The following is a 27,962-nucleotide window of genomic DNA, read 5'->3' as shown; positions in this document are numbered from 1 at the left end:
CCGCCCCCCACCCCACCAAGTCTCTTACTCTTTACATCCCTGTTCCCCGCCTACCCCTCCCACCCCCAGGTAGGAAGCACCCTGGAGCAAAATCAGATAAAACGTAAGAAAAAAAAAAGACCTGCATTACACTTTTCATAATGATAGAATTTATAAGCAGAAACTTAAGTGCTTATTTCTGTTCATCATTTAGTTTCTCTTAGTTGCTGACTTTATACTTTCTACATAGGATAAGTACTCTGCAATAATAATTTCTTCGTCTTCCAGAGTTGAGTCAAGGTAATCTTCTTCATGTTCTGGAATATCTTCCAGGATTTCATTCACAGCCTCTGTCTCCATATCTTCATCTGTTGAGGCGCTAGAGGTCCCTGCAGTAAAGAAGTGCAGCAACAGGGGAGCTGAGGGGGGAGGACAGAAAGAGAAACCTCCACGGGGACCAAAGGGACCCACGTCAGCTCCAGCTCGGCCCTCCCGCCACAGCGCCCGAGCAGCCCGAAGCGTGCACGTCTGCGAACGCCCCTCGCGGCCCCGGGAGGCGCACGCCCCGCCTGCCGGCTTCCGCCCGAGCAGACACTCCCTCCCAGCCGGTCTTCAGAGACCGCAGACCCACCTGCAGAGTCGGACGGGGATGTGGGTGGCGTTGCGGAAGAATCTTCCGCCGAGAGCTGCAGGTCAGGAGGAAGACTTCCACCGTTGTGAGCGAGGGTCTGAGCTGCCAGCTGGACGTTTCCCCTGAACGCCCTCAGGGCTGCCTCGGCCGCTGCCGCGTCAAAGCCCATGTACACGAGCTGGGAGAAGGGGGGGCGGCACTGCTGAGGGCCCAGGACACACGGCGCGATGTGCGCCTGGCGCTCCCGCCCCCACGCAGGGCCGGGAGAGCCAGGTCTCGGGGGGACACGTTCCTACAACCCACCGCACGCGTGTACCACCGGCCTTCCCGCGCTAACGTGCGCGTGAGGCGACTTGGAAAGGAAGGAGGAAGACCTGAGGCAACCACGTTGGTGCCCAGTCACCTCAGAAAGGCAACCGGCTCGCAAGCCAGAGGAAGCGCTGCGTGCACAGACCTAGTTGTCACCAGTACCGTTAGTTACGTGTCTGCAGCGCACTGGGCAGGCTAACGTGACGGGGGGCACACGTGGACAGTCAGCACAGTGGCATCCCTGCAGGTCACAGGCAGGGGAACGGGCTGACAGGAACGGGAGGCGATGCCCCAAGAGGCGTGTGTAGAAAAGGGGAGAAGAGCCTGAAGAAAACCTTCCCGTTGCTTCCCTGGGTTTCCTACTCTGAAGGAAATGCCTGTGCCCGCTTCCACCCGCTGCAACTGCTGCACGGAGGCTGCGCCCTCGGGCGGGCCCGTCACACCCGGAGCCCAGGGAGCCCAGGACTCGGCCCTGCCTGGCCGCCAGCCTCGTCCCGCCAGCCAGTCCCACACGAGGCTGCCCGGGCGGAGAGGGGCACAGGGCGCCTGCACTTACTTGGTCAATGGTTTCCCGAGAAGGACTTTCTTGATGGCTGTTGGTTTCCGGACCAGAATCGTTTAACCACCACATCTGAGGATGACTGAGAAGAATCTAAAAACGTACAGGGATACCCGTTACTCATCACTAACATCCGCTCGGGCACTCAGGCAGAGACTGAGCACCTGTCACGTGCTAGGCAGGCACAGCCGCGGGACACACGAACAGGTGTGGGCAACTGTGGCGGGCAAGGCTCAGGGTGCTGTGGAAGCAGAGAAAAGGGACCCCTGAACAGGCTGCGGCTGGAGAGGCTGCTGTTCAAAGGCGGCTCCCGCCAAAGGTCGTGTCTGAGTTGACGTCTGGAGGATGAACAAGACTATTCAGGCAACAAGAGCGCATGTGAGGAAGCAGGAAAGGATGTGAGAGAGCAGGCGGAAGGATTCCAAGAAAACAGAAGCTAGTTGCAGCTCAGCCTTAGGGGTGACAAGGTCATAAAGAGCTATAAACGGAAAGCTATAAGCAGTCCAGGGCTGCCCAATGTGACTTCTCTTTGGAAGGTGACATGCTCCAGGTTTACAATGTCAAGGAGGAGAGCAGAGTTCTTTGGACCCTTGATTTCTCTGTCACATGATACTTACTCTTAACCTTATAAAGCCCTTTTGGGGAATTTCCCTTTTAACACTAAATACTTCTATATCGATCAAATGTATTTATGTACTATTTATATAATTAAAAACTAGTTTTGAGCCCCATCAGTCCCTCCGCATATTCAGAATTTTTAAATTTCTCTAAGAAATCAAATGAGATATTCAAATAACATTTTTGAATTAAAAAAATATATTAATACATATATTTGAAAATTCAGTCGACCCTTGCACAACGCAGGAGTTAGGGGTGCTGACCCTCATCGCAGTGGAAAACCCAAGTATAACTTACTGTGGGCCCTCGGTATCCACAGTTGCTCTGCATCCGCAGATCGTGGAGTACTATATATAGTATTTACTACTGAAAAAGGTCCACGCATAAGCGGACCCACGCAGTTCAAACCCATGCTGTCCAAGGGTTAACGGACTGACTAATGGGGACCTCTGAAGAACAGGATGGGAGGTCTTGAGAGTAAAAGGCAGAGGTAGGGCAGGCTCCCCACTGCCTGCAGGATTCAGTGTGAACTCCCTAGCAGGGCAAACAAGGTGATGTGGCCCGCCTAGCCCCTGCCTACCTGTCCAGCCGCATCTCTGGCCATTCCCCACCCCGCCCCACCTCCAGCAGGTGTAACCCAGGCCTCGGCAACCCCGGGGGGCTCAACTCCCCCGGCCTCATGCTTCAGCCCTTGGCGCTGACCCCGCTTCTCCTCCGTCTGCCGGGCCCCCTCCCGTGACGCCCCCCCAGCTCAGCTTGCAGCCCCTGCTCCACCACTGTGCTGCGCTCCCACATGGTAGCCCTTACGCCACTGTGCTCTCTGCGTCTGTCTCCCCACTAGCCTGCGGGCTCCCCCAGGGCAGGCGTCATCTCCGCTGAGACTCAGCACAGTGCCTGCCTCATTAAGTATCCTGTCTGCTCCTTGAACAAAAATTGGAAAGGACGTGGACCCGGGCAGAGTTACCACTAATCTGGATCCCAACCTGTTTAGTCACTTCTGAGGACTTCTTTAAAAAGCCCCTCTGCCAACATGTACTACTGACTAAATAATAAAACTAAATATTCAAAGAAAACATTTTAATTCAGAAAAATTATCTTAAAACTTCAATCACCTTTCTTCTCGTCCACCTTTACTGTTAAACTCCTGTTGCAAACAGAAACCTCATCAAAGTTCCTGCCCTGTGAGCCCTGCGGAATCGTGGCCAGGCACTGAGGTGGCTGGGGCTCGTCGTTCTGGCTCTGCCACTGGGTTCGAGAACAAGAGAGCTCTGACCCTTAGATCCAAACCAGGAATGAAGAGGAAGGCCCGCAGCCACGGGGCTCCTGGCGTCACGAAGGACAAGAGAGCGGCTTCAATGAAGAAGTGGAGGGGTGGCGCCTGGGCCGGGAGCAGGGCTGCTCAGGGGGGCCAGAGGCCGGGGAGGGGTTACCTGCAGGGCCTCCTCCAGGTTCCCGCTGGCCTGGTGGAGCGCCTGCTTGGCTGCGCGAGCGGAGTAGCCCATTCCTTTCAAACAGTTTATGTTCTCCAGGCGGCGTCTTTTCTTCTCTTTTTCCTCCTTCCTTATTTGGTCCAATTTCTTTAGGAAAACAGCAGAGTCACCAAGTTAGGGATTGCGGTCTTGTAGAAAGCCTTCTCAATCCATGCTCTATAGGATTCTCGGGGTCACCAGGCAAAGTGAAAACCACAAGGAGAGGTGACCCCTCTCTCTCCCCGTCCCGCCCAGCATGAGGGCCACTAGGGCAGAGACCAGGGATGTGCTGCTCGTGGGGAAGCCCAGCGGGAGCCGGAGACGTCAGTCCAGGGAGGGAAGAGAGCACCTCGGGGACCACCAGCTGGCACCAGAACAGGCCACTGGGAACCAGCGGGCACATCCTGCGGACCCACAGAGAGGTGGACGTGCCTTCTTCTAGGAAGTGGGGGGAGGAGCTTCCTGCATGGGTGGGAGGGCTTCTCAGCCTCTGCTGAGTCACCTGGGATCTTACCGAAATGTGACTCTGAACGTGGGGGCCGTGGAGGGGGTGGGTGGGTCCTAGATGGCGCCGAAGCCACTGATCCACCCCCCACTCCCTGGGTAGCGAGAACTTAGTCCACTTAAAACCCCAAGAATGCTCACGCCAGGTGACAAAGGTCACCTACCCCCGTGGTTCTCAACCCCGAGTCTCAGAGGTGCCTGGCGTTGCTCCAAGAGCCTGAGGAAGGCCACAGGTTCAGTCTCTTCTCCTCTTCCCACCTCAGCCCTCATCAGGAGAGTTCTGAGTTTGTTTTGAAAACAAGTATCACTTTATTTTATTTCTATTTATTTATTTATTTTTTGGCTGAGCCGTGCGGCTTGTGGGATCTCAGTTACCTGACCAGGGATCTCCCCGGCAGTGAAAGCGCCAAGACCTAACCACTGGACTGCCAGGGAATTCCCACAAGTATCATTTTAAAAGGATTTCTGCTGATTAAAACGGTAAAACTAAAACAGGTTTGAAAACCACTAACTGAATCCAACCTCATCATTTTGCCAATGAGAAGACAGAAATCTCTCAAGACAGTTAGGTGACCCAGTCAAGGTCATCACCGACAGCAGAGCAGAGAGACGGATTCTGCACATTCTAGAAATGGTCAGCCCTCGGCCCAACACAGGGAGAACAGCAGAGAAAACAGCTTTTTCCTTTGATGTATCTACTCCTACCTCCATGGCTCAGTGCAAGCAACAAGGGTCCCCTCTACATTCTTAGAGCAAGAACACGGCCTCACCTCTTAGGAGAAGAAAGGAATCCTCGCCACGGAACCAAACACTCCCAGCTGGCAGTAGGACTAGGCAGAAGGGGTGACTGCCCACAACATATCCAGGGATGAAGACAACCTCAGCCTGTAATTTCCTGTTTACAACAGTGGAGAACCTACCTGTGAGCAAGCGGGGCTAACGATGGCTTGGCAGCTCTGCCAGCCCGCTGCCCACCCTTTTCCCCGGGGCCGCGGTCCGCACCTCCACCGCGCCCTCTAACTGCCTCCTCCGGGCCAGTCTCCCCGACTCCGAACCCTTCTGCACAGGCCCGGCAGCTCACGCACCTACTCCAATCCCACAGCGGCCCCTCCCCATACCCAGTCAGGCGCCAGCGCTCCTGCGGCTCCAGCTCCCAGGCCCCGGCTCCGCCTCCGAGCTGACCCCCCTCCCCGCTTCACCACAAAACCCACGCAGGCCGGCGGAAGTAGTCCTATCACTCACATTTCCACTTTCATTCACACGTACACACCATGTGAAACGCCTCTACCCCGTCCCATCCTCTGCTTACAACTCCAGCTTCTTCCACTTACATTTCAAAAGGCTAATAAGAAGCACGAATAACATTCAAGCAGAGAAAGACCCTCCCAGCCAGCCAGCCAGCAGACATGGGCCTCAGAGCTGACACAAAGTTGGGGCCTCAAAGAACCCTTTTTCCTTATCACAAATGCCTAAGTCAGTTTTCTCTGACCCATGTAGATACACATGATATTTCTCTTTATACTAGAATTAGGAAAATAAACCAAGGAAATGACAGTAAGCACTGCATTGCGAAATCTTATCGACACGGTAGGGTCAAATGTTGTGAGAGAACTGGGTTCTAAAGTCACGGCTGCGTACAGGCAAAATGACTGAACATCTCTTAGGAAGGCCGCCACGCTGCCTCTCACGGCCTCGCAACACTTCAGCACTGTACAGTGACCTCGGTTTCATTAGTCTGTTTCTTTTGCCAGATGAGAAACTGGCCTGTACTCAGGGCCACGATGTACAAAAAAGTCAAACTTTTAGGAATCACCTATTACCTCTACTCAGTGAGATGTTCAAACCCGGAGCTTCAGGAGCTGAGAGGACAGCAGATTCACGGGAGCTCACCTGCTATGGGACTCGGAGCTGGTCTTCCCACCAGCCACCCCAGCTCTCCCTAGGGTGTGGGAAGCTGACTAGTTCCCCGAGGAGGCCCTGACCAGCCTAAGCTAAGCAGACAGGCTCAAGCCAGTCAGGTCTTGGCATTCCCCTGGCCACGGCGACCGGCTCAAAGGTGGCCAATCAGTGAGCAGCTCAGAGCGTCTCTGAGGATTCTGGGACCCGGGCCATGCTCTTGGTGTGATGGGATGACCCCGGTAACACAGAGGAGGCAGAGAGACAGAAACCAGAACTCAGCGACAGGGCGAAGCCACTGAATCAGCTAACCTGAGACCCAGCCCTCCTCTGGGCTCTTTACAATTAAGTAGGCCAGTGAATCCCTCCCTTACCCTCTTTACTGGGTGTTTAAGCCAGTCTGAATTTGTTGCCTTCAACCAAAAGCATCCCAACTACACATCCACTGAGTGGAAGAGTGAGCAGGGTCAATTGCACTGTATACACTACTGTTTTTTTATTTTCTCCAAGGGCTTATAGTTTAATTCATTAAATGCACATCTGATAGGACACCACTATTTTTTAAAAAAACACTTATTTTTGCTACTTATAAAAAGTTAGGAAGTGAAGTGGTAACTTTTACCATTTGATAATATCTCTTGGCTTTTCAGAACCTTCTGTAAAAACTCAGAATGCTATTCTCAGATGGGAATTAGAAAGCACAGGAGAAAACCAGAGCCTTAGTTCAGGTTTTGCCACCGATTTGACCCATGACCCCGGAAAAGACAATCTCTGAGCCTGTTTTCCTCATTTGTAAAACTACCATTATTCGATATGGTAACATTCCTTCCAACTCTGAAATTCTAAAGTTTTTTTTTTAACTGTACTTATCTCTAATTGTTTTAAATGATTATAGTTTTGAATCTTTGCTTTTATAACATAATGTTAATTGTTCATATGATTTGACTCATGTTTCCAGGCGAGAATGACATCCTGAACTGTAACAATGGCTCCCTGGAAAACACAGACCCCTTTAAAATGCTTTGCAGAAATATACTATGATTAAAAGAGAGAGACAGAGAGAAGACTGCTTGGATAACTGTACTTATGAGCTACCTGCCACCATAACAAGAATAAAAGGAAGGAAACTGCACTGTCTGAAAACTGATGCAATTAAAAAAGACAAGTTTTTCTCCTGACTTCCAAGTCTGAAGCAATAAAGAGTTCCTTGTTAATAATACCTACGATGGAATTGTCTTTTTCTGTTCTTTCATATCTGAGAGCTAAGGCACTTTGGAGATAATTTTGCTATTGCCTCAAGTTTCACAACTACTCAAAGGCAAAGGCCTCAACCAAGCGTTGCCAAGACCATATCGAGGTACCTCTCTGCGGCTGGTGACGTGGGCAGCTGCGTGGGCCACGTTCCCGTCACATGCCCTTAGGCCAAGCCGAGCTTCCTGGGCACTGAACCCCAGCTGCATCAAACTGTGAACTTTTGATGGATCAATGTATAGCTCTTTAAAGAGCTGACATGCCTACAGACAAAGAAAAATATAAGAATCATGTAACCATAGTAACATTAAAGCTTAACACAAAGCTAAAACCTAAAGGAAATTGGACTGTACCCAATGTGAATTAGGGTGTGTCAGATTTTAGATAAAACCTCTAAATGTGACCTATTATCAACCAGTGCAAATGCAGAGAGACAACACCCTCTCTGCTCACATGACTTATATGCAGTATAACATGAGAAAATAGGCTGAGGATCGTGGGAGGGGCTGGTATCCATTATCTCCTCCTTTTTGGTAATAAAGTCCCCTGAATTGGAGCTGAGTGTAGCCAGATGGTCTAGGCCAATGGCATGTAGCAGAAATGACAGGAGCACCTCCTGAGTCACCTCTCTAAAGAGGCCTACCCCGGACTCTCTCCCTCCCTCTGCTGGCTGGAAGAGGCACTGACAGGAGCCACCCTGGCTGCCTCACCAGCTGCCCCACTGCCCTGGCTGCTCACCTGCCTCACCAGCTGCCCCACTGCCCTGGCTGCTCACCTGCCTCACCAGCTGCCCCACTGCCCTGGCTGCTCACCTGCCTCACCAGCTGCCCCACTGCCCTGGCTGCTCACCTGCCTCACCAGCTGCCCCACTGCCCTGGCTGCTCACCTGCCTCACCAGATGCCCCACTGCCCTGGCTGCTCACCTGCCACACCAGCTGCCCCACTGCCCTGGCTGCTCACCTGCCTCACCAGCTGCCCCACTGCCCTGGCTGCTCACCTGCCTCACCAGCTGCCCCACTGCCCTGGCTGCTCACCTGCCACACCAGCTGCCCCACTGCCCTGGCTGCTCACCTGCCACACCAGCTGCCCCACTGCCCTGGCTGCTCACCTGCCACACCAGCTGCCCCACTGCCCTGGCTGCTCACCTCCACAGCCAGATGAGAGAAACGGAAACTTCCAGCCAGTTAAAGCCACTGCCTTTTTGAGGTGTCCTTATTACAGCATCTTGCCTGTACTCTCACAAATACAAATGTGTTTACAGTGTATGTGAAGGAGAGGGAAAGGGAGGGAGATGCACTTTCCTCACCAGTCACCACTGAGTTTATGAAATACTTAACTTCTGGGGATTAAAAAACAAAGTAGGTGAAAATGGTTACAAGTTTGGAGCATCCATTTTCTTACCTTGTTGAGATATTCATAAGCCTCTTCACCATTTCCACTGTGATAATTTCGGATACCTTGGAGCAAGTAAAGTCTTAAAAACAAGACTTTCTCTTTTCCACAATTTCCCTAGAATTATTGGGGGGAAAAAAGATAAAACTGTCTTATTTCTCATTACAGGTTTGTAATACTCACATTTATAATTCCCTTCATCTCCACAGGGGCAAAATGGCATTACTAAAATGTTTCTATCTTCACTATTGCTGATGGCAAAAGTAAGGATCCCAGGGTACAATGGCATCGCCTGTCCCAAACAGAAAACCTATCATCTCCAGGTGCCCAGGACGGGGGCCCCTCTGGTCAGGAGGGAAGTATGCAAAAACCCAAACCAGGAATATCTCTTATGTTGCCCTGCAATTCCCAAGCAGAATTCTGATGACCTGTGGAAACTGCCTGAGAAAAATCCTTATTCAGAGCCCAGCTCTGGAGCTGTGACTCACTCGTGTGAACTGTCACTGTTCAAAATGTCTATTTTCTGCATTTAAACCTTTCATTAGACTCTAATGAATACAGTCACCAGCTCTCTCGGTCACGGTGATCAATGGGTTTCTGTGACTAGAAAACTGTGTTCCTCTGGTCACAGGCTAACTTATAAGATGTTTAACAATCCCCTTAAAATATAGCTTAAAAAGAACACATTGCATACTACTATCAAATAAATCACCTTTGGCAGCAGTCTAAACACTTTAACAGGAATAAACTCAAATTCTACAAATGGGCTCACTAATACCTAAAACTAATTACAGCAACATACTTTTATGTGGACCAGTCTCTGATGATTCTCTCCATAACAATTTTTAAAGCATTTCTGGGCCATGTTTAATTTCTTCTCTGCGTCGTCCAGGCACTCCAGCTGTCCCAAGCGGAAGTAGCACCACACTGTGTCCAGCTGGAGTACTGCATAGTTGTCCACAGTGTCCAGCAGTTCTCTGCAGCACTCGCTGCCAAAGACAGGAAATGACATCACTGACAAGCAGCAGTAAAAACCTTTTTGTGAATTACCGGAATTTTTTTTTTTCCAGTTTTTGGTGTATTTCCAAAGACTAAGACAGAGACCGCAATGTTTATGAAGGGAACTGTATTTATCATCTGAATCCTTCCAATGGGAAAAAAAGAGGAGTTAGGGCTCAGGAATAGAAGCTCAACACCATCTGCCCTGGGAGGGGGAAAGAGAGAGAGAGACAGACAGACAGACAGACAGACGCACACACACACCCTTGCCATGTTGGGAAGAGGCTTGGCAGGAAGCGGAAATCGGGGCCACTGTGTCAGAACGTGGGGAGACCATGCTTTAAAGCAGTGGTTTCCAACCCTGACTGCAAATTAGAATCACCAGGATGTGAGGAATTTTTCTTTCCTTTTCTATTTTTTTTTTTTGTTTTTGTTTTTAAGAAACACTGATGCTAGGACCCCACTATATCAATTATAACAGAAACCTCTGGAGGTGGGGCCTCGATGTCGTATTTCTAAACCCCCCTAGGTAATCCTAATACACAGCCAAAGTCAGAACCCCAGAGCTTTAAAAGCACACTAAAAAACAAAAAAATCCTTACTTACTATGAACGCCTCAATTGACGAAGACTCTGACAAGGCATTCATGTCCAATCACATTAAAGCAGGGGAAAAACAATCCAGACAAATGCCAGGCTCTGAATGCCTAGCTGATCTTGGGGCCCAGGTGCAGGTTAAATGCTACTTTGCAGCTGTCGCAGCAGGCTGAACCCAGATACAGAGAAAGGGAGAAGGCAGGCAAGGCAATGGAAGGTTGACAAAGAGGGACATCGAGATAATTTATTTTGATTTTAAATTGTGATTATGTTAGAAACTCATAATGTAAATCTAGATCTCAAGTTTGAATCCTCTTCAATAAGAAAGTAAAATTTGGAACATTCACAAACTTTAAAGATCTCATCTGTTTTTGTTGGTATTCTACTAAAAGTAAGACTGCTCTGGTATAAAACTACAAAACCTGCATGCCCTCAAGCTTCCCATCCTGCCCATCAAAATCTGCTTGGGGTGGGGGGCGGGGAAGAGCTCTGATTCTGTCATTTATGTTTGTTTTTTTTTAAATAAATTTATTTATTTAATTTATTTATTTTTGCCTGCGTTGGCTCTTTGTTGCTGTGCGCCGGCTTTCTCTAGTTGCAGTGAGCGGGGGCTACTCTTCGTTGCGGTGCGCGGGCTTCTCATTGCAGTGGCTTCTCTTGTTGCGGAGCACGGGTTCTAGGCACATGGGCTTCAGTAGTTGTGGCATGCGGGCTCAGTAGTTGTGGCTCGTGGGCTCTAGAGCACAGGCTCAGTAGTTGTGGCGCACGGGCTTAGTTGCTCCGCAGCATGTGGGATCTTCCCAGACCAGGGACTGAACCCGTGTCCCCTGCATTGGCAGGCGGATTCTTAACCACTGCGCCATGAATGACAGGGAAGTCTCTGTCATTTATGCTTTAAAGCAGAAGTCTCCTAAGTGGAGTGCCTGCACTCCAGGGTACGTACAAGACAATCCACTGGGGCATAAGAATAATCTCTCAGAGCAGGATTTTCATATTTATTTGTGGTTGCTTTCTTTGAACATTTCTATTTTTGTGAACGTTTTGTAACATACACACCATATTTTACACACATGCACACACATCCAGATGTATGACCAGGTGAGGGGCACCTTCTCTGAATCTTCTGCTTGGCCTGAGAACTTGACATTGAGAGGAGAGGAAGAAGTTCATAGACCATGGTCTGATCTTACACTCCAGGTGACATTTACTGATCTACCTGTAGACGCCTTCTGTTTCTGGGAGAGAAGCCTACCCCACCATTCTCACGAAAGCAGCGGACATTTAGCCAGTTTTCAAAGTCTCACACATGTGAACAGGCTTGTTTGTGTCTAAAGCATCAAGAGTGAGGACAGAAACTGCCTCCTTTCAGTTAAAAATAAAATCATGCATATAAGTTTGACCCAGAATTGAGTATTTGTGCAGCCAAAACCAAAACCAAAACCAAAACGCAGCACAGGTCTCACATTAAAGAGGTTCATTTCATTCTTTTAGTTTAAAAAAATAACACTTTTTATTCATATATAGGCCTATAAAAGAGATCATGACATCACCTGTATATAATAATTTTGAAACTGTTAGGACTATATTTGAACCTGATCATGTCACTCAGAAAAAAATGTAAAGCCTTGTATAAAACTGTGTCTTAGAGTATATTTTTATTGATTTTGCTTTAGTAGCCTTAATAGTCAATAGCCAATAAATTTTCATGTTAAAAACATTAATTAAAATCAATGTATAACACTGATTTAAACAAAATATACTGAGCCTAGCTTTAGAAAAATTAAATCCCATTTGGGCTTAAGTCAGTTATTTAACAGAAACTTATTACACTTGCCTCATGAGTTTTACATTTTTTATATAAAATAAAGATATTAATTTCAAGAAAGGTAAGCTAAGCTTAGGTATCTGCTTTCTTTAAAAGGAAGGTTGGCTAAAAAGTCATTTTTAGTTTTATTACTGGCTGTAAGGAACTGGATTGTGTGTAGTTTTTTTTCGTATTTCTCGGTACATGGGTTCAATAAATATCATTAAGCGTTGCTTGGGATGCAGTTAAAAACATGTTACTTGAAAAGAGTGGTGTGACCTTTTCAAGGCTTAGTTTTAAGCTTTGTTAGGTGGGGACCAGAGCAGCCTGTAGGGCAGAATTAGCCCTTCTTCCGAGGCCACACCCTACTGAATTCTCTAGCCAAGGCCCCGTTTCCCACAGGTTGTTTATTCGCCCTCCGTGAACTCTCTGCTTCTCTGAGGTGGTGCTTTCCCAGCCTGGGGGCAGGGCGGGCGGGACCTCACAGGCCTGTGCTGACCAGCACTCAGCAGAAGAGTCCAGGGGCGCCCTGTGCACTCTCCCGCAGGCAGCTCTCTCCTCCCACCACTGTGGCCTCCCTGGATTCCGAGCTCCATCTCTTCCACTCAGGGGAGACCAGGAGGCTCTGCCTGGGTTTCTCCTCCGCACACTGAGGCCTGGGAGCTCCAGGCAGTGAGCTGAAACAATTCACAGGGTTCCACTCGTTTGTTTCCCCACCTCAGGGACCACTGTCCTGCATTGCCAGAAAACCACCGTTTTTACACATTTTGCCCAGTTTTTCAGTTGTTGCAGGGGAGAGAGTAAATCCGGTCCCTGTTACTCCATCTTGGCCAAAAGCAGAACTTACATTTTTAGCTCTAAATAGGGCAAAGAAACTACTCTCAGTCATACTACACACCATACCCCAAGATGTACAAAAGAAAGCTGTGATAGAACTTTGAGCCTACTTGGAGAAGGCAGGAAAAACATCAAGGGGCAAAGGAAGAAGAACAACTTAAGTTTCTTCCACCTCCACTGCTGACTTGCATTAGAGTTGATCTCCTTTACGAAGAGAGGGAACGTGCACAAAAATTACGCTAATAAGTTGACCTGAATAAACAAATCCCCAGGAGAAAAACCCAGTATTTTCTACTTAAAAAGGCACTGACAATTATTATTGGATTATTATGTCTACTACTCACTGAACATGTTAACGTACTGTGAACTGAAGAGAGAGTTATTTTTATTCAGGGTCTCCCTGAGACCTGAAAATGATTTCAAGGATGTGTCCAAGGTAAAAAGATTGAGAAAGGCTCATACAGACAAATCAAGATCAACCATGTCTCAATAACTGCTGAAGCTGGATTATAAGTGTATGGGAGCTCATTATATTAGTCGCTATTTTTATATGTTTGAAATTTTCCATAATAAAAAGTTAGAAACAATTATGGAAGGGAATAAAAAATTTACCTGAATTTAAGGACCTAAGTTACAGCCTGCACTGCTACCTGTAGCAGAAGAGAATAAAACTGACACTCAGAAAAAAGCAGAGACAAAGAGGCAGAGGAGGAAAACCAGAGAGGCACCAAGCCCTTGTTCTGGTTACTTTCAGCTTTGCCCCCTCCTCCCAAATATTTTAGACAGTAAATCCCCCTTTTTGCTTAAATTTAAGTTTGTTCACTTAAAACACAAGGGTGCTGCCAGTACAGCTGGCAAACTATATATACTTACATTTATCTTCTTGAATGTACTGTATATATTGGGAATTCCTCAAAACGGAAAAGAAAATAACACTGATGTTGTCACCTTTTGAATATTTCAGACATCAAGTCTATTTTTCAAATATTTCATCTGCCTGGATTATAGCTCCTCAGTACCGTTTCCCATTAAGAGGAACCAGGAGCCCTTGAGAAAGTGCTGGCTATTGCTCTGGGGCAGGAAATATTCAGGATGAGTCTGGACCAGCTCTGGGCACCAGAGAGCAGAGACTACAAAGATTACCCCAGGACCGGGTCAAAGGGATGCAGGACCACCTGCCAGCTGAAGACAGCCAATTTAAGCTCTGAGGTGTGAAGCGTATCAAATGTGTTAAAATCCATGAGCTCATACTGATACTTAAAAGAAGAAAAAAAAGGCAGGGAAACCTCACCGGTGATGTCATCTTTGGAAGATGCTAGGGAAGCAACTCATTTATTCTGAAAACAAGAAAATAAAGAGAAAGAACCCAGCATTTTATTCTTTCTGTACAAATTGTACCTTAGGAGGACCAAACGGCTGATAAGGAAAAATATTTTTCAAATGAATTCCAGCAATAAATGCAGAAGGAATAATAAGTTATCAGCATTTTGGAGCACCTAATGAAACAATGGATTTGGGGAATGCTCATCAACATCTACACCAAAATCATTCAGTGAAAAGCTGACAGGGACCGTATAATGGAGAGTTCAGGCTGACAACATGTCATAAGAAACAGACATGATACCCTACATGCTTGTTGTAAAAAAATAAGTGCATATGTTTATAAAAATTCTTTACAGGGAAGAGAGATCAATTAGAAATGCGACGGGGAGAAACAGTTCACAAATCAGTCTACACCATAACTACTCTTTTATGTTAACCATCTTGGGTGAAAATCTGAAGTCTGAAGTGCACGGGGTGGGGGAAGGGTGCTGTGTATAATTGTCATCCTCCCTCAAACTGGCATTCACCAAGTACAAAAGCGCCTACCAGAAATATTTGTCAGCATCCAACAGACATGGCAAGGCTATTCCATATTCTTTTCTTTTCAGGAAAGCTCTGCCTTTCTCATGATATCCCATAGCTAACATAAGGGCCTAGGAAAAAATAAGGATTTAAAAAAACATCACTTTAAACTATAATAAAATGAATTATATTAAAAGCATATTAAGTCTAAAGAAATCAAATAATGTGAAAACAAACAAACAGACAAAAAACTCAAGATCACAACTAAATCTAAAAGCCAAAATTAAGGAAAACAGAATTAAACCTTCATTTCATTTAAACACTGGAACCAAGAACTCAATTTAACATGGCTGAAATGGTCAGAACCGGCACCTGTCCCTTCGTTTTCATCACTTTATTTTAGTATCGGTTGATCTAGATCTATTTCTAGTATCCCTAAGACTAAACATATAAAAAAACAGCCAGTAATGACTGTATCTTTTTTAAAAAGAGCATTCATTTCATTCTCTATTCTTAATCAGGTTTTTTCTGAAGTATTTGTCAACTGTAGCATTTCTAAAACAATTTTTGCAAGGTGATCCAAATTTCTTTAAAGTTCATTAATATTTTTAGATTTGAATTTGTATATAATTCGATTTTGTAAAGGTTTCCACTAAAGATCTAAATATCATCATTTAATTTACGAATGTAATATCTGCAGTGGGCAAACAGCTGCCATAAAAAATCAATTCAATGAGAGTTACAAAGTTCTCTTATTAAAACTTAACTTTAATCCTTAATTTTAAATCCGTAATTCATATAGTGAAACCTACTCAAAAGTGTCCTTTAAAGACCAAAAACTTAAAATTAACTTGACCCACAGTCACTAAAGCTTTTCATATAAAAGCTACTGGACTCCAGCTCAGAGACTGATCTCATGGGCCAAGTTGTAGATGCTTCTAGAAAGAAGCCCTTGGATATGTTCAAAGGTAAAACCACTTCCCCCTTACTCCAAATTAGAGAACGGGGCTGTGGAGAGACAGGGGAAGAGATGGCAGAATCATCTGTCACACTTTTCCCAAACTACCTAGCACCCCAGCCCCCTCTTCTGATCCATCCCTTAGGGAATGTGGCCCCCAAGTAAAATAAACTACAGCAAAACAAACACTGCCACAGGAAGCCACTGCTCCAGGACAGTGAGGTCCTGCCGTTCTGTACTCAGGCACTGAAACTCACAGGGTGAGCCGGCCAGATGCAGCGCTCATCACATGGTCATGTTCTCTGTTTATGAGCTGGAGACTGAAAGCTGTTTCTAATCCTTTATAATAACATTCCAAGATAAAATAAATAGAAAACCACTTCTGTTCTGACAGCAGATCAAAGAACAAGCCATAAATTTCTTACAGTACGTACTTTTCTTTCTGATGGAGGGATTCTGATTGATCTGCCCGTCTGGTTAGCTATGTCTAAGTATGGTGTGGTTTCTGGATCCACCACCATCTCAGCTGCAACAAAACCAAAAGGAACTCCATTAGTTCAATGTTAAAAAGCAATGATGGTGACATTAAAAATGTTAGACTGTAGGGGAAGAAAGGCCAACAAGAAATGTGATACTCCCCTCCCACGCACGCCCCCGGCCCATTTGCGTGATTTGCTGCCACCTTTGAGGACTTGAGCGAGAAGTCTGAAGCTCTGTGTACCTCTCTCTGCCAGTATCTCCAGGCCTCTCTTAGTCCTCTGAATTCTTTTTTCTTTTAGTTTGGCTTCATTCTGCTCTTCTTCTTCAACCTGGGAGTTTTTTCTCACATCCTCTTCAGACTGTTTTAGTTCCAGCACCATAGCTTTTACATTGTGGGTCACTCCCTGTTCCTCAAGTGTTTTCCCTGTCAAAATCAGAAATGCATGTTATAAAAAGAGTCATTAAATTTACTGGGTAATAGGCCATCTTCTATGTTAAATGGAATTCTTAAGCCTGCGTCAGCACTTGCAAACCACCATGCCACATGATTGGTAAGATGTTTAAATTTGGCTGTTTACCTATGTTATTGTTAAGCACTGGTTAAAATCAGCCAGTGAAAATGAGCTGACTAAATTAATCCTTTGTAATTTTCTTTATTCTCATCATAAGGTCAAATTAAGGCAATCAGCTGTTTGAGAATCTACTGCAGAGAGAGACATGAATTCTCCGCCCCTCTAGCTGGAGGTATAATCCAGTTCTCAGCAATGGACTGGAGGCCAGAGTGCAGCGGCGCACTGTGAGAGGTGATTTACTGAAGTGGGTAAAAACAAACACCTTGGGTTCCACCCCTTCCTAACTCTATGGCCCTGAGTGAACCACTTATTGTCCACGTCCTCACATACAAAATGGGAATAAAGACAGAGGGAGAAGTCAGTGGAACAGAATGAAAGAGAATATGAACAAAATCAAAAGCTGGCTCTATGAAAAAAATTAATCAAATATACAAACCTAACAAAAATTAAGTCAAAGATGCAAAAAAACAACAAACAAAAGGAAAAGGTAAATATAGATAGCAAACATTATAAAATAACAAAATAATATTATGAACTATAAGCATATAAATTTGAACACATTTCTGAAAACTCTAGTTGGACACACATTCATATACATACGTACATATACATACACATATATATATTTAGAAACTCGACAACCATTCTAACATTTATATTGAAAAATAAAGGACTTCGTTGGTGGCACAGTGGTTTAAGAGTCCACCTGCCAACGCAGGGGACATGGGTTCAAGCCCTGGTCTGGGAAGATCCCACATGCCGCGGAGCAACTAAGCCCGTGCGCCACAACTACTGAGCCTGCGCTCTAGAGCCCGTGAGCCACAACTACTGAAGCCTGCACGCCTAGAGCCCATGCTCCGCAACGAGAAGCCACCGCAATGAGAAGCCTGCGCACCGCAACGAAGAGTAGCCCCCGCTCGCCGCAACTAGAGAAAGCCCGTGCACAGCAACGAAGACCCAATGCAGCCAAAAATAAATTAATAATTAAAAAAAAAAAAAAAGAAAAAGAAAGATCCATCAATGGCCAAGTTACCTTGATAAAGAAGAGCCAAGAGGGAGACTCATCTTACTAGATTTTAAAGCCACAACAACAAACAAACAAACAAACAAAAACCTCTGGTGAGACTATCCGTGCGGCCCTGGGCTTGAGGAAAGAACTTCTTAAAACACGAACAATGAGGTGAAAAACTGATGGATTTGATAACATCAAAATCAAGGATTTCTGCCCAATGAAGGATACCACAAACTAATTAACATAGAGATGAGATGACAAACAGTGCAAAGATATCTAAAACAGGTAACAGGAAATGGCTAGAGGTGATGCTGGAAAGGACGACTAGGGCTAGGCTGTGAAGGCTGCATTACATCAGGCTGGGATGGGAACCTGACTCTCCGTAGGCCATAGGAACCTACTGGAAACCAAACAGACTACAGTGCTTGGCCGAACTGCTGCAATAGCTAAACGGTCTCCCAAGTCCATTTGTGTCTCCTTCACATCCATTCCCCTACTGCAGCCAAAGTGATCTTTGAAACACAAATATAATTGTGTCCACGCCCCAGCATCAATGGCTTCCCACCCCTCTGGAGAGAAGCCCTCTAATGCTGAGAAAGGCTCAAGTCCAGGGTTCCTCAGCAGCACTACCGGCATCGTGAGCTGCACTAAGTCTCTGTCGTGGGGACCGTTCGGTGCCTTGATGTTCAGCACCATCCCTGGTCTCTTCCCATTAACTGTTATGAGCACAACCTCCCCTGGCCCCCTGCTACCAAGTCATGACAACCCGAAATGTCTCCGGACATCGCCACATGTCCCCTGGGTGGCAAAGTCACCCTTGGTTAAGAACCACCACTATAATCTTTACAATGTGGCCTCTCTGCCTGGCCCTCCATCCTTAAAAAGCACTGCCCTCTGCTCACCTACTACACTCAGCCATACTGGACCTTTTCAGTCCCTCGAATTCACACGATGGAGCTCTAACACGAGGCGCTCTGTCTGGAGCGCTCCCCACCGCAGCCTCCTCCCCATCTTCACTCAGCTTTAGCTCTTCTCCCTCAGGGAGAATTCACTAGAAACTCTATTTTACTTTCAGCATGCCTAGACTTCCATTCTGTAACATTTCATCAGACCTGTACTGAGTATCTGTGGAAAAGTTGCTTCCTGCTTTACATTTTTATTTTAGTAACCTCTAAAATAACTGGTTTTGCATTATATACGTGATAAAGCCACCCAAAATTTCTGAACAGAGGAAGAGTGCGAAAAAAAGATACAAAGTCATTATTTCTCTATTGACTTGATTTAAAAATTCTGCATACTTTGCCGTAACATACCTAGTTGAAGTTGTTTCTTATTTATGACAATTTTGATATAATTTTCTTGAAATCCAAAGGTTTCAGCTATTCTGTAAAATAAACCAGAAAACTATAGGTAACCAAATTTGTTATTTATTATCCATTAAATAGATTTTAATCATGATAGCTATTTTATACATTCTTCTCAGAAACACCCAGTATTCCAATTTACTGACTCACAACATTACTTCAGATAAAGTCAGCTTACTAGATGGTTATTTGAAACTGTGTCAGAGACAATGTCCTTCTGTAAACTATCTGTTTTACTATTTGGTTCCTTCTGAAGTAAAGACCACTGGTGCTGTGTATCTGTTTGAACAGGAGGGCCCTAGCTGCATGTCAGGAGAAAATCCATCCTCTACACCTTCTGCGGTCTCCTTGGAGGAGCCCATAATAGGGGGAGTTGTTCCATACAATCTTCTGCTCATTGTGTGTTGAATGAATGATGCTTCCTGAATCCATCCCTAACAGCCCTGATGTAGACCAAAGAAGAAAATGAGAAAAATCACTTTAAGAAACACTGACTGGCTATCCCTGGAGGTATTCAAAATACTTACCATTTAAAAATACATTAACTGTTATGAGCACAACCTCCCCTGGAGGAGGACCAGGTCTCAAAAGTTAGATTTTCACTGGTATGTGACAGGCAGGTATTTTTTTTCTTTTTACAAATGGGCCAGCAGCCTGAAACTGGCTGAAATACTTCACTGAACACCACAGCAAGCTATTAGTGCATTAAGGAATAAAATTCAAAACTAATGATCTGGCCAGTATCAGGCTGTCTCCTATTTCTATCACTCATTCATTGATTCAAACACAGATCAAGTACATGCATCCAGAGTTCCCACCTGCTCTCAAGTTACACCAGGAAGTGAAGGAGATTGCTGCAAGTCGTGAGTTCTCACTTTGCCCTTAAATGCCAGTGTGAGCCTGCATAAGTCCTTCAGCCTCAAAGCCTCAATTTTCCCTTCCATTCAGTGACGATAATCATACCTGCCCCATCTCTCTTACAGGATGGCCAGGGAGGATCAAATGAGCGGGTGTAAAAGAGCCAAGAGCACCTGGGGCACAGGGCACACAGATACTTACTTAGACCTCAGTTCTCTGCCAGTGACATGCAGGCGGGTCTCCAACAAGTTTTTCCTATCCTATTTAAAAATAAGACAAATAAAATGCACTTGAATTTGACACTTTCTGGAGCTGTTGCTCTGCCTATAAAACCAGACAGGTTGATATCAGACGATGTAAATACTCGCATGCCTAGCATGAAGCTATTGAACAAAACCTGACGTGTGCTGACCCTGTGACCCGGAAGTCCTCAACGGGGCAGCAGTGTGGCACCACAGGCAGGGCTTCAGTCTCTGGGGGGACGTCAGCTGCTCAGCGGGGTTTGTCCCGTCTACTCAAGGGAGCTGGCCTCTGCTCCACAAGGACCCATCCCACAACCTCTGGCACTGGGGCCACCTCAGTGAGCAAAAGAGTCCCTTCAGCACTGCCACTGAGGCGGGGGCAGCAAGACGTGCTCTTGGAACCTTTCCTTCTTGGATGGCTGGGCTTCAGAGGAGAATATGGGACCACCAGGGACACCTATGAGACCACGCAAATCATCTGCTCTGAGTCCATACTCACCAATCAGCTTTCTGACCGGTGGTCTGGTTTCCCAGGTACTTGATACTAGCAATGAATAGTCCTGTATATACATACTGCCCTTTAAATTCCTGAACTGGCATTCTGAGATAGATACATATATAATTTCCTTCTTCTAATAAAGCTCTTTGTTTTTCTTAGAAATTTTTAACAGTTTTATAGAGATGTAACTTACATACCTTAAAGTTCCCTGTCTAAAAGTATAAGAGTCAATGGTTTCTAGTATATTTACAGAGTTATACAACCGTTATCATAATCAAATTTCAGAACATTTTCACCATCTCCCCAACCAAACATGTGCCATACCTCCTATTCCTTCCCCTTCCCCTACCCCAGACAACCATGAATATATTTTCTGTCTCTATGGATTCACCTACTCTAGATATTTCACATCAATGGAACAACACAATATGTGGCTTTTTGTGTCTGGCTTCTTTCATAATGTTTTTGAGGTTCATTCATGTTGTAGAGTATCGGTACTTCGTTCCTTTTTACGGCTGAATAATATTCATTGTATGGGTGCACTCCATTTATCCACCGACAGACATCTGGGTTGTGTCCACCTTTTGGCTATTGTGAACTGAGCTGCTACAAACGTTCATGTACAAGTTTTTGTGTAGACATAGTTTTCTTTCCTCTTGGAGTAAAATAGCTGGGTCATATGGTAACTCTTATACACACTTATTTTCATTTCTTCTGAGAATAATTAACATTGATCAGTCTGAAGAGGCACCCTTGGGTGCCCTGCCTCAGTAACATTTTTGGACTTCAACTACTGAGGACGTGGCCCTGACACAGGTGGCCCAGGTTACGGTGGCCCTGCTTGGGCGCTCAGCTATGCCTCTGGCTTCCACTGGCATAGAAAAAAAAGACAAATTCCTTTGTGATGTGTCCTACTGCACACAGTTTTAGAAAATCTGAAGTAATCTTTTATTCCCCATTTTTGCTAAATGTTCATTCAAACTCTAGAAAAGGTAAGAATGTGACGCACAGCTCTGTGAAGCCTGCAGGCCAGACTACTTTGTAAACGTTCCAGCTTAAGAATCCATAAAATTGACTTTTAAGTTTGTAAAGGTTCAACATGTAAAGTAACTGAAAAGAATTTTATCTTTGGATTGTATCTTCAAAAAGAACTCATAATTTATTTAATCGCATCACTAAGTTAACTAAGCATTAGTAACTATGTAAATTTGGGGAAACTACTCACTTTTTTTACCCGTGGAGGTAAGAAGACTTCGATTGTAGCGATTCCTGTTGCTTTATAGTGCTCATTGCCTGTGCCACGCTCCACTGCTTTGCAACGTATTTCTTCTATTATCTTTTCTACTTCATTTTCACAACATTCTAGCTTGTCAGAGTACTTCTTAGCAAGGTCCTATGAAGAAAAATTTAAAAACACAGATCAATACAGTACCAACTCAAAAAAAAAAAAAAAGTATAATACAGAACAGTGCACGTGGGACTCTAAGGCGAAAAAACTAATGAGTGGTGGTCACCCCCGTTATAGTGAAATCCAGACTGTGGCTTGACATCTTGAGAGGTGTAGAGTTTAGAGAGGACCCAGGGAAACATCAAAACCAGGAAAGGACAGGAAAATAGGCCCAAGAGAGAAAGTAAGACCAGTTGGGATTACGCTAGGGGGGGAAAGCAAGGTGGGCTGTGACTTATGTAACTACAGTATATACACAATTATTTTAAGAAATAATGAACTGTTCAATACCACTAAAGGGTGGGGACAAAAAAACCAAAAACACAAACAGAGAAAACATTCTAATTTTCCTAACTTGTGAGAACAAGTCAGGTTAGATGATGGTGTAAGTATATATTTAAAATACGGGAGATGTTCACGATACACATAAGTTACAAAACAGATCAGAGGACTTCCCTGGTGGCGCAGTGGTTAAGAATCTGCCTGCCAATGCAGGGGACACGGGTTCGAGCCCTGGTCCGGGAAGATCCCACATGCCACGGAGCAACTAAGCCTGTACGCCACAACTACTGAGCCTGCACTCTAGAGCCCATGGGCCACAACTACTGAGGCCCGCGCGCCTAGAGCCCGTGCTCCACAACAAGAGATGCCACCGCAATGAGAAGCCGGTGCACCACAAGGAAGAGTGGCCCCCACTCACCGCAATTAGAGAAAGCTCGTGCGTAGCAACTAAGACCCAACACAGCCAAAAATAAATAAATAAAATAAATTTAAAAAAAAACAAAAAACAAAACTTTCTGTAATTCTCTAGAAAACATAAACATAATTACCCAGTGAGGGTTTTTTTCCCCCTCCTGACACCAACCAATTCTGACACCAACTGGATGTCCTACAATTCAATTCAGTTCTGTCACTAACGATCTGGAGTTAGAGGCAGACTCCACAGGCTAAGGGCTCAATCCCACAAGTCTGCCTTCATTTCAGGCACCAGGTATTGGGTCCCCAGGTTACCCACACTTCTGTCTGACTTGGCTACAAAGTCAAGGGTCCCTACAACCCCTACCCCTTCAGGCTTGGTAATTTGCTAGAACAACTCCACAGAACTCAGGAAAATGCTCTACTTATTATTATAGTTTATGATAAAGAGTACAAATGAACATCTAGATGGAGATGTACATATGGCAAAGTCTGGAAGGGTCCAGAGTGCAGGAGCTTCTGTTCCTGTGGAGCTGCAATGTGCTACTCTCTGGCGCATGGACGTGTCTGCCAATCTGGAAGCTCCCAAAATCCATCATTTAAGGGTTTTTATGAAGTCTCCATTATGTAGGCACGATTGATTAAATCACTGGCCGTTGGTGAGTAGCTTGATCTCCAGCCCTCTGCCCTCACCAGAGGTTGGAGGGTAGGGCTGAAAGTTCCAAGCTTCTAATCAAAGTCTGGTCTTTTAGGCGAGCAGCCCCACCCTGAAGCTCTCTCCAAAGAGCTGCCTCTTAGAACAAAAGATGCCCCTGTCACCCTTACCACTCGGGAATTTCCAAGGGTTTTAGGAGCTCCGTGCCAGGAACTGGGGACAGAAAACAGCTCTCTTATTATGTCACACCTAGTTTCTAAGCCAAGAAATTATAACAAGCAGATTCAGAAGAAAGATCAGAGGGTTTGCAAAAACTAAAAAGTGAGTCCTGTCAGGAACAAGAGAGACAGGAAAACTCTAAGATCCTGACACAGCTATCACCTCCCAAGCACGTCATTGTGTCACAACACAGGACAATTTGATGCCCTCCTGACAATCCTTAGTCCTTGATAAATGTTACACTGTTTATCTCAATATACTCAGACTGAGAAAACAGAGAAGTACATTCTAGGATATTCCAATGTAATAGCTTTCTATCAAAAATGATTAATGTTCCTCAGCTTCGAAAGGCAGGCAAACTTCAATTTCTAGAAGTTTCACTTATGTAAAATGATGCCATTTCTGATGATACCATAAAAAACCGAGGCATAATTATCAGGAAAATACATTTTGGAAAAATGAACAGATAGCCATAGTGTAAACAAAGCTGGGGGAGGGAAGCATTGTTTAACAGCAGACCACAGTAGCAAGGAGGGCTGAGAACCCACCAGGACGTTAACCCTGAACAGCTCACACACTAAGCTTCTGACACTGGAACTGCCCCGCTAGCAGGAACACCCAGATTAATAAACTTAGGTAACATCGTGAAGGTATCAGAAATGATATATGCCAAAATAATTAGATACCATTCTCATATAAATAAAATCTTTTTAAATAAAAATAAGCTTGCCAACTGCTAATAAAATGTGGGAACCTGCTTTTCACTAATGTTTTTGGTTATGACAGAAGTTTACCTGGTTGTGCCTGGCAATTTCTGGTGACTTCAGAATCTTACTTACCAAGGAGACTTACAACACAACTAATTATTAATGTCTTAAAAGAAAAATACCTTCAATGCCAAACCAACTTTTTTATTTTCATCTGTATATGGAGGCTTCCAAAGTTGAATTCTGTCTTCCCTTAAAAACTGGGTCAATTTTGCTTGGAGATATTTCTTTTGCGCCATCCCTGAAAGCAAAACAGTACATCAATGATACCCCATGCCACATTTCAAAGTGTTTTATAACTTACCTAATACACTGACGGGTTTTGTAGAGTAAGCAGAGGTCTCCTCCACTCCTCCTTCTCCAGTTTAATCTAAAGTACTTTTAGATTAGGTTTTAACTAGCTCCAGGCTTCTCTAAAACATATATATATATTACATACAGACTGAAATATATATTACATATGCAATTATATATATTACATAAAAATACATATTTCAAAGTTGCTAATATGTAGCAAGGTTTATTACACTTTTCTATTTCTTAACCTGCTATTATTCTCTAAGAGAAAAGATAAGATAAATCCCTAAAGTAGTGAACTTGAACAATTCGACGCAGAGCTTATCAATTCTCCTGCATGTTGGCTATTTCAACACAAAAGACCAATCACCCTGGCAGGTAAACATGAAGAAAAGCTAGCTTGAACCATGAACTATCAATAATAAATATTTTCTACATCTGAATTTTTAAAATTAAAAATTTAGTGTTTACAATCCTAGAAAAGGTATGCATGCTATTTTGTGATAAAGCATAAAAGCAAATCTACATATACTATTCAAATCAACACTGGCTGGGCCATCATTTTACAGATGAGAAAACCAAGGCCCAAGTTTGTGAAATGACTCGATCAAGGACGCAAAATTCGGCAGCATCATAACTAGCACTGGAACTTCTGCCTACAGCACTGGACCACTGGATTCTGCCTTCCATCGCGAAATCCCCTGCTGCTTCTCTGTCCTGTGCATGTAACTACTCTCTCCCAAAGAATCACACCCAGCAATGGAGCTGTCTACTCATCCTTCACTAGCACACCAATTCAAAGGGGTGAGTGAGGCTGCTAGAGAAACAGCTGACAGGGGCAGTACAGCCAAAACAGATAAGCAGTAAGAAAAGTCAAAAGTTATTACTCCTGAAGGATGAAGACACATTCTAGAGAGTGAAAAAATATGTAAGAGTTAATGTAACCTAGATAAGTAACTTTCTTTTTTTTTATTCAGGGCCTGTATTCCACACTCCCCAAAACTCAATTCACCCGATTTTTAAATCAAGTTTGAGAACTTAAGTGTATTCCATAAACAAGTGTTTTAAAAGAAAGTTCAAATCTATTTTATATCAATTTGGAGGCAAGAAAAAGGGTTATCAGGATAGCGGGGAGAAAAGGGATAAAGAAAAAAAACACATCAAAGAGGGGGTTGTGTGCATCCAGGTAACCTACAAAAGAACCCCAGATTTTCAAGCACTAATAAACTGCTTCTCGCACAGAAAAGCATATTAGCACTTATGAGCATTAGCTTTCCAAACACAAATAACTTACAGGACCACTACACAAAGTTAGTTCTCTACTCATAAATGTTCAGAAATTCCCACTAAAGTATCACTTGTGGGGAGAGGGCCATTTACTGGAGCCAAGCTATCTCGAAGGCTGAATGCACAGCCCTCTGCCATCCAAGTAGCTACCTGACCAAAGTCTCAAGGGATTTCCTAAACCTAGTGTTCGGCCCACACTCCACCCAACCAGCAAATAAACAGCAAGGAGGGTCTATGAACCGCCACTTATGTTTGAAAAAAGATTACACCACTGTCTTGAAACTTACAAAACTTCACTTCCAGACAACCGAATAAACGAGGATACATATTTTAAATCAAATCAAAAGGGAAAAAGGTTTAATAAATCAGTTTCCGATTTTAACTGGAGAACTGAACGTTCATGGATGCCATACAATGTTCGGCAACACAGCCCCCCACCAAAAGCAGAAATTCATTAGTACTACTGCTCTAAACTGAAAGCGAAAGGGTATAAAACGTTCCTTTAAAATTTCACTTTCACTTTTGTAATAAATCGATCAACGCTACCTTTCCCCAGAGCTTTTCAAATATATATCTATATATATATTCATTCAAAATACATTAATTTTTCTCTTAGGCAGACTATTACAAGAATCTTGTATTAAAAAATAAGAGTACGGGAAGGAGTTGAGAAATACAGAATCAGATCGTCAAGGTTGGAGAAAATAAACAGTGTTTTCTCATTAAACAGCAAAGAAAATCTGTCTTTGCAAATAAATCCCAAATGGCATATCTGGAATTACAGTGTTATGACTCAAGCTTTTTGTATGGCTAATTAATTTTAACATATACTTCTCTTTCTCCCTCCAAAGACACTATTCAATCTTCTTCTTAAATACCAGCACCTCTGCCCAGCCCAGAGCAAACCTAGGGCGCGGCGAACGGCCGGCGCGACCTGAAGCCCCGGCCCGCCGACCCCAGTCCCGGCCGAGCCTCCGCGCAGGGCGCCCACCTCCCGCCGCTGCGGTCGCGCCCGACCCACACGGGGTTGGCGTCGGGGTCGCGCCGGGGGAGCGGGGGCGCCAGGCGGCGCGGCTGAGACCCGGGTCTGGGACTGGATGCCCAGCCGCCGTCTCCTCACCTGCGCCACAGCCGCACCAACCGCGACCCGCCGAATGCCCGGATGCGGCGGCGGCCGCCGTTTGTTTTCATTCCGGGTGAGGCCGGCCCCGCCCCCGCAGCCTCTGTCGCCGGGCCGCCCCGCCCCCACGCGGTGGCGAAGCAGGGTTGTGGGCGGGGGCTAAGGTGGGGGCGGGGTTGTGGGTAGGCTGTGGGCGGGGCTAAGACGGACCCGGGGGCGAGGCGGGAGTGCGGGACAAGGGTGGGGCGGGGTTGGGGCGAGGACCCTGGCTAGAGGCTGGGGGAAGATGTGGGCGGGCAGAGGGGAGGGCGAGAAGGAGCTGCGGCGAAGACCCCGCCCCGGACTTGCTGGGGGTCGGGGGCGGGGCTGGCGGGAAGACCCGGGCCGCGAGCTGCCGTAGGCCTCAGCCCGGAGCTGCGGAGACCGCCAGCCTAGCCTCTGAGGGCTGAGGCACTTGTCAGGGCGGGACTGCTGGCCCGGCCCGGTTTGCCTGACTTCAGAGGAAATGGAGCCTGGCTTCGTTTCTCCAGAAACCTCGAAAGAGGCCAGAGCACCTGGCAGGAAGTCCCTTTTTCCCCCCGAGGGAGAGTCTGGACATTCTGCAGCCGGGTCCGCCCCTCGCGCCCACCAGGCTGGGCCAGATGTGATGTCCCCCCTAAAGTCCGACTTTTCATCCCGCCGTCCATCACCCCGCCGGGGCCTCCCCTCGGTGAACTTCCCGGTCCCTTGCCCTCGCGCCTCTCCGCTCATTGCTGGCCCTTCTGACCCGGTCCCCACACGCTGTCGGCGACGAGATCTGT

The 27,962-nt window shown here is 45.6% G+C and overlaps 2 protein-coding genes across 3 annotated transcripts in view; one reads left to right on the top strand and one right to left on the bottom strand.

The window, feature by feature from the left end:
• Positions 1-7,152, top strand: part of WDR86 (WD repeat domain 86) — a 37,033-nt gene extending 29,881 nt beyond the window's left edge. The window contains exon 7 of the mRNA XM_061198959.1: positions 6,924-7,152. Coding sequence (XP_061054942.1) covers positions 6,924-6,941 — 18 coding nt within the window. The 3' untranslated portion in view covers positions 6,942-7,152. The remainder of the gene's footprint in view (positions 1-6,923) is intronic.
• NUB1 (negative regulator of ubiquitin like proteins 1) lies at positions 69-27,249 on the bottom strand. Of its 2 annotated transcripts, none has more exons than XM_061198954.1 (15): positions 27,163-27,249; positions 24,581-24,699; positions 21,900-22,067; positions 20,135-20,193; positions 19,025-19,095; positions 16,369-16,551; positions 16,082-16,173; positions 14,714-14,820; positions 9,411-9,597; positions 8,618-8,725; positions 7,327-7,479; positions 3,527-3,673; positions 1,476-1,571; positions 611-788; positions 69-368 (listed from the first exon to the last, which is right to left on the bottom strand). In XM_061198954.1, exons 2-15 carry the CDS (start codon positions 24,695-24,697, stop codon positions 190-192), a joined length of 1,845 nt encoding a protein of 614 aa, XP_061054937.1. In that variant the 5' UTR covers positions 24,698-24,699; positions 27,163-27,249; the 3' UTR covers positions 69-189. The 2 variants fall into 2 exon arrangements, with proteins under 2 accessions (XP_061054937.1, XP_061054936.1); XM_061198953.1 differs by lacking the exon at positions 27,163-27,249 and adding an exon at positions 27,034-27,152.
• Between the last annotated feature and the right edge of the window lie 713 nt (positions 27,250-27,962).

Source organism: Eubalaena glacialis, chromosome 8 (genome assembly GCF_028564815.1).
Source record: "Eubalaena glacialis isolate mEubGla1 chromosome 8, mEubGla1.1.hap2.+ XY, whole genome shotgun sequence".
NCBI classification, from domain to species: Eukaryota; Metazoa; Chordata; class Mammalia; order Artiodactyla; family Balaenidae; genus Eubalaena; species Eubalaena glacialis.
This window is presented reverse-complemented; position numbering and strand designations above follow the sequence as displayed.

Coding starts and splice junctions, on each gene's coding strand:
- NUB1 (XM_061198954.1), bottom strand. CDS start 24,697: ATGGCGCAAAAGAAATATCTCCAAGCAAAATTGACCCAGTTTTTAAGG. Junction 16,174..16,368: donor GGAGATACTGGCAGAGAGAG/GTACACAGAGCT, acceptor GTTTTGTTGCAG/CTGAGATGGTGGTGGATCCA. Junction 7,480..8,617: donor CTTATGAATATCTCAACAAG/GTAAGAAAATGG, acceptor CTTTGTCTGTAG/GCATGTCAGCTCTTTAAAGA.